General features: G+C 44.0%; 1 protein-coding gene across 8 annotated transcripts in view; it reads right to left on the bottom strand.

The window, feature by feature from the left end:
- Positions 1–214: 214 nt before the first annotated feature.
- The window catches only part of ncor2 (nuclear receptor corepressor 2), a 104,935-nt gene continuing 86,152 nt past the window's right edge, over positions 215–18,997 (bottom strand). For 6 of the 8 annotated variants that reach the window (XM_044366280.1, XM_044366233.1, XM_044366252.1 and 3 more), the window contains 19 exons: positions 18,324–18,474; positions 17,947–18,096; positions 17,729–17,821; positions 16,649–16,866; positions 16,210–16,555; positions 15,712–15,915; positions 14,838–15,086; positions 11,663–11,815; positions 11,274–11,558; positions 10,959–11,139; positions 10,460–10,842; positions 7,834–7,964; positions 7,459–7,646; positions 7,218–7,352; positions 5,606–5,748; positions 5,410–5,463; positions 3,450–3,656; positions 2,884–3,063; positions 215–2,753 (listed from right to left, as the gene is read on the bottom strand). In XM_044366280.1, the coding sequence (XP_044222215.1) occupies positions 2,557–2,753; positions 2,884–3,063; positions 3,450–3,656; positions 5,410–5,463; positions 5,606–5,748; positions 7,218–7,352; positions 7,459–7,646; positions 7,834–7,964; positions 10,460–10,842; positions 10,959–11,139; positions 11,274–11,558; positions 11,663–11,815; positions 14,838–15,086; positions 15,712–15,915; positions 16,210–16,555; positions 16,649–16,866; positions 17,729–17,821; positions 17,947–18,096; positions 18,324–18,474 (3,648 nt within the window). In that variant the 3' untranslated portion in view covers positions 215–2,556. The remainder of the gene's footprint in view (positions 2,754–2,883; positions 3,064–3,449; positions 3,657–5,409; positions 5,464–5,605; positions 5,749–7,217; positions 7,353–7,458; positions 7,647–7,833; positions 7,965–10,459; positions 10,843–10,958; positions 11,140–11,273; positions 11,559–11,662; positions 11,816–14,837; positions 15,087–15,711; positions 15,916–16,209; positions 16,556–16,648; positions 16,867–17,728; positions 17,822–17,946; positions 18,097–18,323; positions 18,475–18,997) is intronic. The other 2 variants (XM_044366269.1, XM_044366261.1) reach the window with 1 other exon arrangement.

Raw genomic sequence — 18,997 nt, forward strand, 5'->3', positions numbered from 1 at the left:
CTGCAAGGACAAAAACAAAAAGGATGCGTGTTAAAATTCATTTCAGTATACTTTTAAAAACAATGTATTAGTCCGTCATCTGTTTAGGGAACAGCTGGATATGGCTTTGTCTGTTTACCATCACATTCTTAAATTTCATCAGTGGATAAATGATAAACACGCGGAGAGACCGATGTACAAAGCCTGGCTGTTTGGTTTTTTTTTTTGCCTCGCCTGATGAAATTACAAACCCTCAATCAGTCTTCACCTTTATAGAAAAATCAGACCTAAAACATGGCTGAGATGAGCGTTCTGCAGGTGCATGCTAGATGCTTCACCGTCAAACAGGTAGGATGAAGGAGGAAGAGGAGGTAGTCCTATAACAGTCGTGTGTGTGCTGTGAGTCTCCACTGTGACAAAATGAACTAGAGACAGGAGAGACGCTCTCCAAACTACTTAACAAGATCACTCCAGTTCCTCAGAGTGTTCAGCCAGAGGACAGAATACGTCCCTGGTTGCACAAAGTCACAGACCGGAAACATTGCACATCACTGCATCGTTCACAGAGAGGGTGACCTTTAAAAATACTGCCAGTAAAATCTGAGTGTATGTTAACTAACGTTACACAAAATAACCAGAATGCTTTCGGATGCCTTCCCCTCGACTTCCTCTAACCCGTACAAACACAGGGGGTGCAATGAAGTACACTTGCTAATGTCATAGGTCTCGTAGTGGAGAAAACATTTTACACCTGTGATACAGCATTGTCCTGTTTAGAAGATAAATCTAATGAGTGAAACTGTTAAAAGCTAAGGCTGTGATGGATTTGGAAGAGGAAGAAAAAATGCACACAAAATCTTTAAAAAAGGACGTTTCATTTGCTTCTTTGTTTTTAGATTTCCCTGCGCGGACAGTATATAAACCCTGGTATGGGGGGCCAAAAGAAAAATTGTGCGTCACTTGGTAACTTCAGTACTGTATTGTGTATGTAAAATAAATGGCACTTAACACTAGGAAATAACTGTACAAAATCTGCCTGGATGAGGAGTTGAGTCTCAGCTCCTCTTCTAGGCAGTAAAAAGGTCAGAGGTCAGACCGTCACAACAGCTCCTAGACGAGATTCTAGCAGGCCGGCTAAAGCCGACGCCGCCATGGACTAAGGGTCATAGAAAGATGGCTTTTTTTTTGTCACCTCTTTAATGCGAGCAAACTTTGTGTGATGCTGAGGAGTTTGCCTTTAAGCAGCTTTAAGGTTGGTCTGCACCTGCTCGAAGCGGCGGAGTCATCGTTCACTCGAATGTGATTGTCGCTTTGAGTGTGGGAGCATTAAAAAAAAATATCGGTGGCAAGACCAAAATAAAACAGATAGGTGTTAAAGGATACCTCCACAGTGGGATTTCTATGCTGTTCTTGAGTCCATTTTTCACCTGCCCCAGGAAACACAGATTCTTAAAAATGCCATTGTGAACAGATTGACAACTAAGTGCTTAATATCCAAAAAACTGTTTCAACAAACACAGACATGGTTAATATAAAAACAGTGAGAAAGTGTCACTTGTCTCAGTGCCATCCATCTGGCAAAACATCTCTCCCCGACGCGGATGCCTGAAGTCAACAGGCCTTCGCCTTTTCTCAGGACCCTCCACTAATATATGATGACATCAGCAATGAACAGCATGTTTACCCTGTAAACCAATGATATGACCCTCCCGCATAACAATCTCTGCCTCCCGCCCCTGCCCCAAAAAAGATACATCATTGCAGATAAGAGACGACAAATATAACCATCAAAAGTTCACCATCAAAATGTACTAAAGGTCTCAGCTCACTTTCCAAACACAGGACTGGACTGACTGAAGTTAAAGGAGAAAAAGAACCAAAACAAGAAAAAACAGATGTTGATTCTCCTCCCGTCCCTCGAGCGTATTCTTGTAGTGGTAGCAGTGCACAGGCCGCCTGCACCTGGAGTTCACTGTGAAGAAACGTACGAGGGTCCTCGCTGTGTGGGCCACTGCTCTCAGGGCAGAACTGTGGTCTAATTCTGTCACTAGAGCAGCCGCCATCAGGCTCCTGACCAGACCGACGACACCACCTCAGAGTCCCGTCCACACACGTTTAAGCACATTTGAGCGGTACACCCGTAAGGTGCAGGTCAATGTGTCTATAATGATAAGGCCAGTGAGGAAAAGTAGTAAAGTTAAAAATAAAATAAAAAGTGATTTGTCCTTTAGAGTAGTCCTGGAGTGAATGCATAACACGTAAGCACAAACATACACACACGCACACATGGAGCAGCAGTGTTCCAGCTCGTCGGTGCTCTGCGTCTCAGGTGTGTGAGGGGAGGACACGATCCTTGCTTGACGACTGATGGGGGAAATGCAGAGTGGAATGGTGCAGGTAGGTTTGCGGATGCCTCGGCAGATGTACGCCCTGTGAGAGTGTGTGTGTGTGTGTGTGTGTGTGTGTGTGTGTGTGTGTGTCTCTATGTGTGTGTCTGTGTGTGTGTGTGTGTGTGGCTGCAGCAGCACAGAGGTGGTTGACTGTTTAGCAGGTCCTGTTGTGCATTAGCATTTCGGGTCACTCGCTGTCAGACAGGGTCTCGTACTGAGACATGAGCAGAGGCTTGGGCTCGTCCTCCCAGGAGCGGCCCTGTCCAGGTCCTGACCCCGGGCCCTGGCCCCCTGGCTGGCCGGAGGAAGGGGAGGAAACAGACACCGTCCCGCTAGGAAAACGCATTATCAGCGGGTTACACGGGAAGGGAGTTTGAGTTGAACCTGTAAAAAGGCAGAGTGACAGAGTTGTTAGTCTCCCTGCACCAAGCTCCCCGTGCAGCAGCCAAGATCACACCTAATGGATTAATATGTTGTGATCTGATGAGATTTGTTGATGAATTATGGGCTGTACCTGTAGATGAAGGCCGGTCCTCCCAGACACGGCTGGTAAGGGGAGTTCGTCTGTTGCAGTCTCCCTCTGAGTGGACTGAGGACACAGAGGACGGTCTCTCCCCGCCTGAAAGGCCTGGTCCTGGAGACTTGGCCTTGCGTCCATTAGAGCGCCCACTGCCCTTTGAGGACTTCCCACCACCTACAAACACAGAAGACACAACTCTGGCTTAAACCTATAGTATAACAAACTCCTGTGCAAAACATCTCCAGCTCTATAAGGAGCTCCAGAGCCACTGATCCAACCCAACCTGCTGTACTGCATGACTGAAGGACTTGTTGAAGTGTGTGAGTTTTAGCTGACAAGTCTAGTTCTAGAAGAGTTAACAGAGATTTACCTGACATGATGTTTAAGAATGGAAGCAAAAGAATAAACACAACAGCCTTACAGCATACGAGCCATATGACAAAATGGAGAATAGTAGAAAAATAAAAATACATTTTTTTAAAAGTAACTCATTACACTGGAAACAATATTAGATGCACTGTATGCAAGACAAAATACAGAAGTGTTTGAGGATGTCACACCTTGTGAGAAACAGTCCTCTGCACGTCCATCAGATACAGACATAGCAGCAGGCCCACTGGAACCCATCTGGTTAGCAGCGTTGGATGGGGAGCGTTCCTCAGACTGATCATCGTATTTGCCCATTAAGGCCTTTCTTATAATGGCTTCCAGGCCTATTGAGTTACCAGGTGCCTCTGGAGCTGGGTGGCTGCGGACACTCACAGGTCCTGTGAAAGGAAGAGCAGCGTTTAACGAGTTAGAGGTAGAACATCGGGTATAGAACAGGAGGATACAGCAGAAAAGAGTAAGAAAGGTAAAGAGAGAGGGTAATGACTGTCACAGGACCAACGCATTGAATGGCATCAGAGGGAATGTGAGCAAGCAATGAAGAGAAAAATAAAACAGGGAAAGTAAACAGAAGGTGTGCTGATGACAAAACCATATGATTCAGTATTGTCAGAAGAGTAGTAAGCAATAAAATCTAACGTAAAGACACAGAGACCTTGACTTGGAACAGCATGAGAGAGCTAAGAATATATAGGAGGAGAGAAGAACAAACATCTAGAGTCAGGAGAGATTTGTGCAAAAGGTTACAATGAGCACTTTAGTGGCTATGTGATATCCATTTGATCTAAAACGTAGCAATGTTGCAGATTTCATGAGCGGAAGAGGCTTTTATAAATTAAAGCACTGTTCTCTCCGGTGAGCGGCTGATGCTTTACAACGGACCAAAGTCTGCTGGGACCTTAGACAGTAGTATCCTCAAATCTGAATCACATTTGGATCATTCATGAAGGTACAATGTCAGCTTAGACACCATTACTGAGCTGGATTGAGGCCAAATGGAATGAGGATTCAGTCATTTTCTCATCCACTGTTCCTTAATATATTGACCACATTTACATGCGCACTGATATTGCACTATTATTTCAAATATGACAATAGTCTGAATTTGATACAGGTGATTTAAAGCATATTCTGTTTGGATATTCTGAATTAGGTCTTATTCCGAATGTAGCATTTTCCAGTTAAGACTTGTGGGATATGCCAGTATTATTTGGGTTTTAGGAGCATTCTTTCCACATGTAGGCAGCACATTCGGAATATGCGTCTCAATTGGGGTCTTTAACTGCGTTTTGCCTGTTTACGGTCAGCTCTGTGTATTGTAAACAAACCAACTAGCCGACAGTTTGCAAAGCTGGGATAGAGATGCATGACAGGCTGGTTGTGTAACGCACACCCCTGTGCAGGCAAAATGACATATGCTGGAGCAGGAAGGCAGATAGAGGAGAGGAATGAGAGGAGAGTGGAGAGCTGTTCAGGGCGGGCTAAAAAAACAGAGCGCGCCTTCTCCACGACTGGGACAGAGGGGATTCGTTATTATTCCTGACATGCGGCCATGGACTGACGGTGACCACTCGGTGAGATGCACCAAAAACATTCAGCAGTCTAGTAAACATCATGGTAGGTACTGGATGTGCCGGTAAGTATAAATCTATAATATTAGTCATATCAATATCACTTATGTGATATATATGTTTTTCACCTTGCTGGTTTACTTCACTGCCTGCGGAGATATTCCCATTTCCACTGGAGCAGAGGGAACCCCTGAAAACCCTCAGCTTAGTAGGAATATTGTGTTTTTCAGAATAAGGGCACAAACCGGAATATTTTGTGCTTGTAAACATATTTAATGTTGTCTGCAGATGGTCAACATGATTAAATCAATGTTAAAATGTGGTAAATATTTTGAATCATAATACTGTTTCTGACAGCAGGTTGGTATGTTTGCAAAGTCAAAGTCACTTTTGTTTGGCTTCACAATCCTGTCACCATGCTGCTCCATTACAACAGTGTTGACCCTCAACATACATCCACTATAGTGCTTTACTAAAACATCGGCACAACAAAAGTGCATCATGAAAAGCTTTCCTCTCACTTTACTGTTTATTAATAACTGATGAGGGGGAAACAGTTTACCTGCAGTTGTAGACGCTGGCATATTGAAGATCTCTGTTCCAGGCTGACCGGCATCTGAAAGTGTGAACATGGTTTCTTTATAAAAGCCTCAGACTATTTATTAAACCACACGAGAGCTTTTCCTTCTGAAAAACAATTTTTTAAAATTGTGCCCGAGATGCAGAAGCACTCGTGCCTGTGCTGAGGTCAGACTTACTGAAATCGCCGTCGTTTCCCACCACAGTCATCTTCTTGATCATCTCCTGTTTCTTTGACTTCACGATAGCTGAAGTGTTCTCGGTCAACTTGCTGAAGAAAGCTGGAGGCTGGGAGGCGTTGGGAGGGGAACGGGAGCCCATTCTGTACGAGGGAAAATACGCACACTAATCAGACTCCTGTGATAGTCCCATAATATACTTAGTGTGTGTTTGGATATTTAGATGCAAAATGTTGATAGGTAAATATTTGTAGGCAATGTCCTTTTTCGTTAGAGACAGGGCTTGTCTAAGTTGCATTTGCAAATAATTGCTAACACGTAATCATCAACATTTCTAACCTTCATTCCACCAACCATTCTAATAATTGTATTAAATATATTCATTAAATCATGAAAACATCCACATTTAAGATTTTTTTTGTGGGTTATGGTGGTGGTAGGCTAATCTGAGAAAGCCATAAACTCTTCTATCCAGCATCCTCTCCCAATTAGATGCAACCACAATACCTCAACGAGGAGGAGTCTGGCAGGAATCCTGCTGTTCTACTTTAAGCAATTAACTGAATCACTAAACCTTCAAAATCTGGATAAAAAATATGCAGATATAATTGGCTAATTTTTCCAGTCACTACGAAGTCTGCATGATTATGGAAGATCCAGCAATTCACCTGTCATACTCCATTTTACCCTCACTCATGAACAATTTCTGAACTTAGGACAGGAGCTCACTCCCATCCAGGGAGGACTGTGGAGGAGTGGAAGCCCCATTGCATGCTGAAGGTCAAATCCTGATGAAGCCAACAGGGCTACATCCTTGAAAATGAAGCAGAGATGCAATCTTGTGATCGCCAAACTGGACACTCAGCTGTGCCTAGAGGCTTTGCCCATTAAAAGAAACAGTCGGCGCATCCTTAGGCTGAGCCCATCCCCCCCCAAAAGACCATATCTGACTGAAAGAGAACACTCTAGTTACATGACTGAGTGGATCACAGCAACAGCATAAGCAACCATAATGCACCACAAAACCACATGGGACAACTGCTGGCACATGGAACCGGGACAGAGTTTGAGTTTGACAAGAGGCTGGAGTCTCCTTTCCAGCAACGTAGCGCAAGCTTTCCCAAGGCAGCTGAGCAGTGTGATACCTGACAACTGAAACCCATCTGCTGGTCCCACCACCCCTCTCTCTCTCTCAAAGTCCGTGAGCACTGTCCCCAGCCTCGAGGCATCTTGTTACTGTTGAGCTTTTTAACTACATTAGCAACATCCCGAGAGGAACATGGGTGACGTACGTCTAAGAGGCTGACTGAGTGCTTCTCCGTGGTCACCCTCCTCTCCTCCAAATATGATGTTTAGTTACACTTAGATATGATGTTTGTCGTCGCAATAACAGTTTGTTCAAATACTGGAATTAGCATTTAACTGAATATTCAACTATGGAAAAAGATCCTTAATGGCAGTCCAGCTAATCTATATATTGAATAAGCTGAGTTCATCATTAACTGACCATATACCACATAGTTTAATTATATGTGGCAGGTTAACTTTCATGCAATAGAAGATATTTGCAGGTCTCTGTGGAGATCTACAGTATGGCAATGTGAGGTCTCACCCTTGCTCTCCCTGCTCGTTGGGGTAGGAGGCCCCTCCTTGGACTTCAGGTTCAGAGTTGGCTCCAGCAGGAGACACTGGTTCAATGCCATCATTTGAAACACTGATAGGTGATGTCTTGGGCTGAGGGGGAGACCTGCAGAAAATATAAAGCATGTATAAAATCAACTCAGTGTTTTTTCTGGACACGACTGCTGTCTTACTATTGTCCTAGAGTGATCGCGTTTGACGATGATTCCTACCGGTCTCTGTTGCGTTCTCCTCCGAGACCCTCTGAATAGCGGGACCCCTGGGCAGACTCCTGTGAGGTGGGCGGAGGCTGGGAGGCACTGGGTGGACGGGTCAAGTCCAGGACAGGAGAGCCATGGTAGCTTTGCTGCTGCTGCTGCTGCTGTTGGCTCTGCCTGGTGTAGTCTTTAGTTATCACCTCCTGTTACCATAAAGACACATCAGTTAACACTGTCTGGCATCCATCAAAATCCCTTGACCACAAAGGATTTTTTTTTTTTTTTTTTACTTATACTGAAAACAATAATTTCTGCTCACAGAGCATACAGTAGCTCACATGATATACAGACAGTTTCTCTCTCTCTTTTTTTTTTAAAGAGACTACTTACACTGATGTGCTGGGCCAGGGTGACCACCCTCTGGCTGCCTTTCACACAGGGGGACAGGGGCTGTTGGCCAGGGGACAGCCTCTCCTCAGACGGAGGACGGTACAAACCATGTGGCTCTATCTTCTGTTGAGCTGAGAGTCAAACCCAAAGAACAAACACCACACACAGCCATGCATGCACACACACACACAGAGGCACAAATCACATCCACACATAGGTAGAGATTAGTTTTGTTTTTTCAACCTGAGATGCCACAATTCAAGATCTCTACATGTGCTAATGAGGACATGCAGACACGTCTGTCCATCCATCAGGACTTATGGTGGATGTGCAATTTAAAATTCTAATGTACTGAAGCATCTGCAAATGAAAGCTCAAAGGGCAAGCTTTTTTTTGCTACAAAACTACGAGAAGACAGTGTGTGACAAGCTACTTGAGAGATTTTAATTATTTATAGTGTACTCTTTGCATACAGTCCTAGCAAGCAAAGCTTTGACGAGAAATGATGCTAAAATTGACTGGTTTTGCATCAGTGACTCCTAAATGAAGAAGTTACCGAACATCTGATGTACGGATTTTTTTTTTTTTTTTTTACTGGACAAATAAAACAGAGGTCTATAAATGTACAGGTACATGGAGGATATAAATGTGTGCACTTTATGTCTATGTATTTATTATGTATTTATGTTTAAATGCAAGCAGGCTGTGAATACTATATATAACCAAGCATTAAAGCACTCAAATAGACCCATCGTTGTTAGCCATAAATATATGAAAATATTCATATTGAACATAATAACATTGTGGGAATAAAATATTCCACCTGCATGCTCGAAAGAGCATTATGAGCCATTTTTGTCCCTTTGTGCATAATATCTCTCTGTGTGATTTCTTACACAACTCTTCCACTACAGTATTTATCTCAGGAGAGGATGATGTAAGTTGAGCATGGGGGGCAGGATTGACTGTACAGACTCCCAGAAAGGACGAGTCCCCCAGAGGGACAGGATGTTGTGGTTTTTGTTGTTAGCAATGACAGAAGAGACTGTGGGTTCATTTCAACAACCACTTTCAACAGCCTGTGTTTCTCTTTCTGGTCCTTCCTACTAATTTGCATACCAACAGGGATGTGATGTCGTCCTTTTTAATAATTATGTCTCATCTGTTTTGATAAGCATGCTTCCTGTTGACTATTGTACATACAGGAGTATATTAACCCACAACACTCATCTGAGCTCAGCATGCAGTAGTCTCTTGCCCTACAAGCTTGCAATAAATACAGATTTGACACATTTGCTCTACAAGCAGTAAACAACAAAACAAAATCACATTCCAAATGACGGACAAACTCCCAGAGGCTTGATTGAGAGAGATGTGTTGAGCATTTGGCGTGTGTGGAGAAAAAAAAAAAAAAAAAAAAAAAAAAAAATCAGCATAAATTACAGTGAGCCATAAATAGGAACATGCAGAGATTTGGGGGAGCCAGAAGCTGTAGTACCCCCACTCCCCCTGGATGGCTGAAAGATTTCCCAGTCTTTTCCACATACCTCCCCTTTCCCACCCTCCTCCTTTGCATCACCAGTGCTCTCTGGGACCCCAGGGAGTCAGTTTGGTGGTTGGTAAGGCTTTCAGCAGATGGTTATTTTAGCGTGACCGTCTTTGTAACTCACCATGATGTTAATGAAAGGGATTATCGCACCAATTCTCTATTCCCCTTCAGTCATCTGGGTTACATGTGTCAATTGTCAAAAGTCCTGTCCTAGTGCGATATGTTTCAGATACGTCTGTAAGTACCTATAAGAACTACAAGGCAGAGAGTGCCTCATAAGACATGCGGTAGTGAAGTAGAGCCACTGCATGTATAAAGTCAAAATGCTTGAATTACAGGCAGTCTCATTTAACATGGGATATAAAAGCCTCCTGCGGTGAAATGCCTTTTCAAGTGCCTAAAATATTCTTGTCATGCCCACTTGTGTGTGGTAAAATATTCTGTTTAAAGTAAGCAGCCGAATGGGAGGGAGGAGGGGTGCCACATGTTAAATTCAAGTCACATCCTCTACGAAAAGAAAATGAAAATAAGCAGCAAAGGATGTTCTGCCTTGTCCCACCAGCTTTCACTACCTTAAAATGACACCTTAAAGGACACCTAGGATATAGCTCTTCTTCATTGAAAATCAAATGTGTTGAGTTGTTAGCCATTAATATGTTATCAATCTTCTATCGAGCTTGTAAACTGCCTCTACTCGTTTAATCTCAGCCGGTCAGGTCCAATTAGGACAGGCTAGATGTTTGGTTTTTCCAGAGGGCACCCTTGGTGGTCTTTAAGTCTGTAAAGAAAAACTAATAATAAAACTGGGAAAAATAAGCAAAAAAGTATAGCATTAAAAGAAAAAAAAATGTAAATGAATTGGGCTGATTTGATAATGCCAACCACCACAGCGTGCAATAGGCCACAGACTGACGGGGGAGGGTCTGGGTGATGAGGGGGACCCTGGGATCCAGAGCGTCTTACCATCAGTGGCGCTGCTGGCAACAAGCGAGCCCGTCTCTGGCATCCCCGTTTCACAAGAAATTTGACGCATAATAATCGCGTTTATGAAGTTGGCCGCAGTCATGGTGGTCTTACCGAGTGCTCGGAGCTCTTGTTCCTGAATGGACATCGGTTTGTTTTGAGTCTTTTCCCTACTAGGTGTACCGCATTCTCCACGGCCAGGAGGGTTATCCGACTGGGGAGGCAGCAGGTGCTGTGGCCGGACTGAAGCCGAGGGATAGGAACCTGGGTATATTCCTCCTTGGCTGGGACTGGACAGCTTGGGGTCAGATTTACCGGAGGGCCCGTGCTGGTCCTGTACATGCTTGGGTAGACTTCCCCTGTTTTTGCCTCCGTCACGACTCTGCTCTTTGGCTATGCTTGAGTCCATGGCAGGTGGGTAGGCCTCAGGGGGCACACCTGTCCTTTGGAGGTGGCCAGGGTAAGCTTGGTAGCGGGCTGGCCCTGGGGGCATGGACCTGGCAGGCCAAACAAAATACACTAAGTAAACATGGCAATCAAATCCTTGCTGTGAATGCTTGTGAGAAATGGGCTAGCTTTTGAAAATGTCCCAGGCTACTGAACAGAAGTTTACCGTAACACAGATGAGGAGTGTTCTCCAACAGAAAGACTCTTGCCCCCAGTGTTGTGCAGGACACTTGGCCTCTGCTGCACGTTCTCCTGGGTACGAGGGGACACTGGGGAGTGCTGGTGGCTGTAAGGCTGGGAAGAAGGTCTCACACTGCTACTGCTGCTTGCCAAGCTGTGCTCTGTACCTGAGAGGCACCAACAGATTCATTTCATTTCACAAACGCTTTACTCTTTCCTCAAACTACATTCATGCATCCAGTATGTGAACTTTACTTATAACTTTAAGACAAAAATGAAAGGACAATATCTGGCTCCACACCTGGTCGCCAAATGGGGGCGTGCTCCACATTTCCGAGAGACCCGCCCTTCTCTCTGTCACGCTCTCTGTCTCTCTCCCTGTCCCGATCCCTTTCCCTTTCGCGGTCTCTCTCCCGTTCTCTTTCGCGATCTCTCTCCCGGTCCCGTTCGCGCTCCCTCTCTCTCTCCCGCTCTCTGTCTTTCTCCCGGTCCCTTTCCCTCTCTCTGTCACGTTCGCGGTCTCTTTCACGCTCACGTTCTGAAGATGAGGATGTGCCTTGCATCTTGTTTATGTGCGAGGAGCCAACTGTACGGGAAAAAAAGCATATAGGAAAAAAAATATTAGAAAAACAATAGGTGTGCAAAATATTTTCTCTCTCGAATTGTTTGCTTGTGTGAAGTTAATTGTACCAGGTGAGATGGGGGAGGTGGTGTAAGGCCTGCCAGGGAAGGTGGTGCTTGCCCCTGGGATGTAGGTGATGCGATCCATTGGGGAGCCAGCTGTCCCTGCAGAGGGAGGGACCAGGACAGGTAAGTGTGGCACCTGAGATAGATCGATGATTCCTAGAGGACAGAAAGAAGAGAAGGGTAAAGAAAAACCTAATAGTTGGTCACAATGTGTTTCGGTGTGGATAACTGGTAAACAAAACATTATACGGCACTCTCATACTTGTCCACATCACAGTATGTCATTTGACTCCAACAGCAAAGGTCTCTCTTGTTGTCAGAAGGAATCTTTAATATGTAATATAATGTGAGGACAACAAAAACATGGTTCATAAATAAATATGAATGAAATTAACTTAAAAAAAAGGACGTGACTACAAGATAAGTCTTAACAACCTTGTCTAAATGTGGAAAATGTTAAATCAACATAGACAAATGGCAAAAGAAGAAGTGAATGATTGCAACAAACACGCTACAATGACTTTTCAGATACTCTTGGATCAGATTAGATCTGATTAGAAGCCACTGATGGATGATGCAAGACATTTTCCTGTTACTGCTTGCACTCCTGGTTTGTTGACATTTTTTAATTCACTACATTATATTTAAACCAAACTCTTCCTCTGCTCCCTTAATAACTCCACACGCGAACAACTATCTAGCAACTTAAATGCATTTGAGCTTTCTTGTATTACCTTGATTTAATTATGGACAAATGGATGATAAATTTAAAGATGCTGTAGCACGTCGGATGTAACCGATGCCTTGTTAAGCTTTCACTCACACTGTCAACATAAATAAAAATGATATACAGTATGTTGCTTTACATTACACAGAACACTGATAACACAGGGTTCGACATAACCGATGGACCGGGGCCAGTAAAAGTTGATGCAGGGCAAGTTGATCGGCCATTCGGAGTCGTGGTTAAGTCCCTTCGAAAAACAAAGATTAACCCAGCCGCAGAGAAGCACCTGCAGTGTGTTGCTCTCCTCGCTTGTTGGAAGAGATGTGCTGTTCCAAGGACAGAGAAGCGCTCATGGGCGGCTCGAGCCTCGGCCCCCGTGGAGGAAGAGGTAGCTCATGCACCTGCTAAAATTAACCTGCTAATGTTAACCTGCTAACTTTGGGAGATAACAGAAAATATGGTCGATGTGTGTAATGTTACCTCAGCTTGTGTTATTTTCTGTTGATGTACCAGCTGTGAGTGTCGTTATGATGCTGTTGCTGTAGATCATGAGAGCATTATTACACCAAACTCAGCTGTGGTTGGATCTTATTCGTTATTAGCTAGTGCACCGTGCACATAATCGTAATTTAACTGCTGTGTGTAGCTCTGTGTTTCTGTTGCTGTTCTGAATAACTGCGTCAGATTTTGGAAGGTGACGGCGCTCTTTGTCCCTGTTCGTATACAAATCAGCCAGATTTAAACCTTTCGTATTACCATTTATCTGTGTTGCCGCTGGACAGCGAGCTGTAGGGCTGTTTGAAAACACTTCAGTTTTTAGCTCATGTCAAGCTCAGCGTTTTTTTTTTCCATTCACTGATATTTCAAACACAATGTGTCTGCCTTTGTGTGTTTCAAATGCTTTTTACAGTTTTGACAGGCCTGAATCAATGTCCGCCACTTTTTTGAGGAAATGAATTCAGTAGTATAAACATATAGAAATCCTTATGAAGAGATTATCAACCTGAATTGCAGTGTGAGGTACAAGGTTAAGTAGGTAATGAACAGTTCTGCAGTTCCTTTAAGGGGTACTCCATAAAATTGGAGGACTTGCAAGAAAAAGTGTTTTAAAAAGAATGGACAAGCATTGTTGAGTTTGACCCTAGTATGGGTCAAACTCAAAGCACAGTGAAAACTACATTTCCCTTTCATTAGACTTTCCCTGACTGGTAAAACTAAAACTTGACATTCCCAGTTATAAGTTTGTAGTCACTTCAGTCATTTTCTCAGACTTGACAAAGCTCCCTACAGAGATTATATAACTGTTTTCACAGACTGGGTAGTACTTAACATATGTAAAATTTGTGGAGTGCCCCTTTAATCTTTCAGATAACAGATTATTCTATTATTGAATGAAATCAAGGAAACATGAAGCCTACTGTTGAGTAATTGTAAGAGCTCTTGACAAGCTTCATTGGTAGGTATAGCACACTTGACTGAGACAGAGCGCAATATGTCATACTCTGAAAACCACGCCCACTGGAGGGCTGTTTTCCCCTCCAGTGGGCGCCGTAATATGCAAAAAAGGGCTGAAACGCTAACAAAATGCCTGTGGATAGCTAAAAACATAAGATTTCAGCATGTCAAAGGATTATTTTAGCACCCTATGTTTACCAGAGAGGAAAAGGTAGTTCATGCCGAAACCTGTTGTATATGCTAAGATGCAATACATGGATGCAAGGGCTGATATCACGTCTAAAGTAGCATTAGCACAACTGTATAGCAAACTTCACAACATAACAGGCAGGCATGAAACTTTTACACCTGATATGGCAACTACAAATTGTAAACATAGGCGAGGAAATTACACGCACAGACATGCAATCATTTCCCATTCAGGCTCTTTTTACAGTTAGCATTTTTCAGCTGAATGCACGTTAGCTATTCTGTGATTTAAAACACTGCATACCTTTCAATTAAACAGCTCTTCTGCTTTTACTTTCAACCTGCATATTCTCTGTGACTAGGAACGTGTCCAGGTATATCCGTCATTTTTACTGCGGTTTTAGAGCAGCAGGCTGTCAGTGCAGCTCTGTCTTTTCCACCACACGGCACACAGCCCTGTATCCACTTTTGTATTCTTAAAGGCTCAGTTTTTAGGTACGGCAGCCTATAAAAACTTAGTTCTGGGTTCTTTACCCTGTTGGTAGTGCATCCTACCTCACAGCAGCTTTTAGGTTTGCTAGCAGACAGAAGTGACAAGGAGGCACCTTCGCTCAATACAAAGTCAATGGAGTGCAATGAATTATTTTCCCCTCCGGGATGGGCGAGACTTAATTGCGCTCTGTCTCTATGTCTGCTGAGTTTACAACTGTTCTGTTGAAAATAGATTTTCAGTCTGCTGAACATCAGAAAAAAAACAATGAACACTAACACTAAGAGCGAAAATGAGTGTAGCGGCACTAGTCTTACCACGAGGGGCTGCAGAATAGGGCAGAGGAAGGGGCTGGTCTCGTGGAGTAAGGCCCCTCAGCAGTTCTGAGCGCTGGGCAGCCATGGCAGCTGCTGCAGGCCACTGGTGCATCTGCTGGGAGGTGATGTAGTCATTGAGCAGCGTCTGGCGGTTCTCCAGGGCTGCAGTGTCAGGAAAGCCACGAATGAGGTAGGGGTAGGGATGAGGGTATGCCGGGTTGGGGGCTAGGTGGCGAGGCAAGTAGTAGGCTGTGTGAAGAGTAGGAAATGTTGGTCATTCATATTGGACTAAATAACAAATCAAAGTGATTAAAGCCAACCCAATGTTTGCACTTTTTTTTCCTTGATTAGGTGGGCTGTGGGGGTGTGTTCAGACTGCTTTATTAAGGTTGCCCTCGACCTACTGTTTTAGCAGCAAAACACTGTAAGAGGCTACATTGGTGTGGTTGTGGTGACACCACTACCGGTGAGAAGTTGAAAACAAAGCAGGAAGGTAGAGTACCAGAGACATTGGTACTCTACTTGATATGTTCTCTTTCATGTACTCGATTGGTAAGATAAGTGCAATTTTTTGCCAAACTACCCAGTCCCCCACAAAGGTTTCATTGTAATAAAAGCAAAGACTGTGATGCAAGGCTGTTACTGGTCTGAACACAGCAGGATAACTTAGGTCTTTATGATTATTATCAGAACATGGATTTTGTTGACCTCACATAGCTAGCAGGGCTCCACCCTACCTCAACAGAGCAGAGTGTAAATCAGGTCACAATAACTGAAAAAAACTAAGAGGGTGTGCATGGCATGCAAAGATTCAGAGACCTAATATTCTGCTCTCTCTCTTTTTAAAAAAAATTTAATTAGACTGTGGCTGTACCTGGGTCAATGGGTATGCCACGGGGCAGCACTGAAGGATCGAAGGCTAAGGGGATTTGACGGTAAACATCTGCAGCTCCCAGACCCTGCAGCACACGCTCATAGGTCTGTTGATCAGGAACACCTGGGAGTGGTGATTTGGTAGCACTCATCTCCCTGGGGGTTGGTGTAGCTTTACGCTCCTGAGGCTGATTCTTACTGGAACCTGGAGTAAAAACAGAAAGAAAACAGGAGAATTTCATAAACAGTCTTCAAGGGGTGAAGAATGAGTGAAGGAGTGTAGCTGTACAGAAACCTGTCAACAACTCAGTGTCGGGCAACGCTGCACGTGAAGAGCAACCAGAAAAATGATGAACAAGATTAATTTCTTTCTCACTGTTGCATAATCACTCACACAGGACATTTTCATCTGTTACACACTGACTCTAGTTTACATACTTGCTATATTATTTATTTCAAAATAAAAGCTCACTCTCTTGACTGCATAAGATATACTCACCATCATGCTGCCTTTGGCTTGCCTCCCTGGACAGAGGGGAGCCACGATGTGAGGGCCCAGGGTAAGGGTTCCTTAAGGCGCCTTTGTCTTCATAGCCCACTGGGCTGTGATGGGCCTTACCTCCCTGCTCTGACCCCAGTGTAAGGGGAGAGGAGCGGGCTATAGAGCTAGCCGTGCTGACCACTGCACTGGGGCGCCCTTTGGGTGCCTCTTCGTAGCGAGCCCTCTCAGGACGCATCTCCAAATGGGGGGGTGTATTGTGGTAGGAACGTGGTGAACTGGCTATGATGGAGCGGACATCATGACGTTTCCCTGAACCAGCTGCTTCCTGCTTCATGGGTGTTCCCTGAAGAGAGGCATTACAAGGATTACTCAGTATTGAGTAGAGAGGGAAACAATTAAGGGTTGGATAGCATCTGTATGTGTATCCTGTGTATACCTGTGCTATGATGCCCTCCTTTGAAGGCTGTCTGAGCTCCTCCCTGGGAATGAGGTGGATGGAGCGCCCAGCCTCCTTCACCGTGGGTACCATGGCCTCTCTGCCTTTCATTGGGTCAGAAAGCGAACCAGGCCCACGCGGTGGAGAGCTCTCTCTCTTCATCTGCTTAGCCTCCCTCCTCAGGTAGCCATCCTGAGGGTCCAGATGACGAGGTATACCTGAAATCATAAGAATATGTGAAGACTCTGCGACACATTTCATTTTTTTTTTTTTCTTCCTTTCTTAATTCAGACAGAAGGAAGCTGAGAAAGGGAGAAACAAACATGAGAGACACAAAGAAAGGTTCTGATAGGATTATACCAGCTCATCTAACCCAGCAGGGGTTCTGAGAGGAGCTTCATACACTACTATCTCTGGGCAAGATGAGACAAGCTGGTTATCTGACACTACTGCTATCAGATTTAGATAAATATAAATATCAACATGAAAGTACTCCTGCCAGCGGGTGAGTTCTGGTAAGGTGGCACAATCTGTTTCTTGAAAGGAAAAAAGCAAAGAAAAATACAATGTTTCTCTGTAACTCTGCTGAGCAAGAACCGAGAGTACAGTCAGATGAAATGAGTGCACACTGAGTGAGTACTTTTTGGAAAAACACAAAGAGAATGCTAACAGAGACCACAATCAATGTTGAAAAGTATTATTTTGCAAGCAGATACATTTACATTCAGTTCGAAGATTTCATCTGCTGCACCATCTTTAAGACTTTTCATATCCAGTCATATTGTGTGTCTTTAATCTGCCATGCCAATAACGCATGCTTCACTCAACTGTGATTGGTAAAACAATGTCAGCCTGTCTGTTTCTTTTCTTGACAACACACAGTGCATTTGGTTTCTTCTTAAATGTACACAGAGAGAGAGATTTAAACATAAATGCTGTTCACTGTACGATTGGAGCTGACATTTTTTGTTATCAGGTTTGGACCAGAAACACAGCATACTGTCAAAAAGCTTTAGAAAAAAGTCTCTCATTGTAATGAATGCGATTTAAATAGTGTTTAATACTGAGAGGTCATCCTACCTTGTGAGATGGAACCACGGATATGGTGAGTATCCTTGTAAGGTGTGTGGTGCGGACTGTCCCTGTCGTGAGGCATGGCTCGACCAATCAGACCTGAGGTAATGAGGGGTGTGAGATGCAATACTATGGTGAAAATGATTCTTATTATTAATGAGAGTTGAACGAGAGTCAAACAAGATCAGATCCGGGAGCACTTTGTGAGAGTGACAGATTGGTACCTTCACAGTTGGCAGCAGACAGTGAATCCCTCATAGGTAGTCCTCTGGAGATGCCTCCCTCCATAACATCATAAGGACGCTTCAGACCAAGAATTTCCCCAGGCTGCCCAGGGCCTCTGCCCTCATCTTTAGGGGTCTGAGAAGGCGGGCCTACAAATGACAAAGAGGGGTGAGTAGGTAGTGGACAGATAGAATGCTACTATAATTACATAAACATTACGTTTGGGATAATACTCAGTGACATTGCTCATAAGTTGCATGAATGACTTGGGATGCAGTGCAGTACTCTTGTATTGTCTTGTGCTGACTTATACTCAGAATGAAAGCAATCGCTGGACGTTACATACAGTATGCTGTAGCCTGGCTGAAGTACTCACGGTCATATGTGAGGATGTGCCCACTTATGCCCTCGTAGACCACATGGCCTTTAGACAGTGCTTCATCTCGCTCCCTCTCAGCTCGGCTGGCACTTTCCTCTGTGATCAGACGGGTTATGGTTCCCTTATACAGCACATCAGCCGGTGTCCCCTGTGTTGAGTAGAGGAGAAATGAGACCAGCACTTTGTCATCTTACTGTGAAGCAGTAGCTGTTGTCAAGACAGTGTGCCTGCAGGCCTCCTCTGTGGGGATACTTCCAGCAGAGGCTCCCGCTCTCAGGGCAGCTCCACTGTCAGGACAGGAAAAGCCACCAAAATAAAACGAAACGCCCGAGAGGATACCTCTTCTGGAGAAAAGACCACAGAACTATTGGCTGTCACGGCAAATACATGTTGCTGTTTAACGTGATGTTGTCCGTGATATATGTTAAATAATTCTATCAAAGCAGTGATTTATATGTCAACATACCATGTAATGTGATTGACTCTGCCAATATAACGAGACATACTGATTCAGTAATTATATGCTATCAATGTAGCAGTATTATTTAAATACTGAATGTATTGATTTTTTCTGTCAATATAGCACATCATGATTAACTCATGAACAAATATAGCCTATAACACCGTGATTCAATAATCACTGCTTATCGCTTTGATATAGCTACTATTTA

Source organism: Thunnus albacares, chromosome 2 (genome assembly GCF_914725855.1).
Source record: "Thunnus albacares chromosome 2, fThuAlb1.1, whole genome shotgun sequence".
In the NCBI taxonomy this organism is placed as follows: domain Eukaryota; kingdom Metazoa; phylum Chordata; class Actinopteri; order Scombriformes; family Scombridae; genus Thunnus; species Thunnus albacares.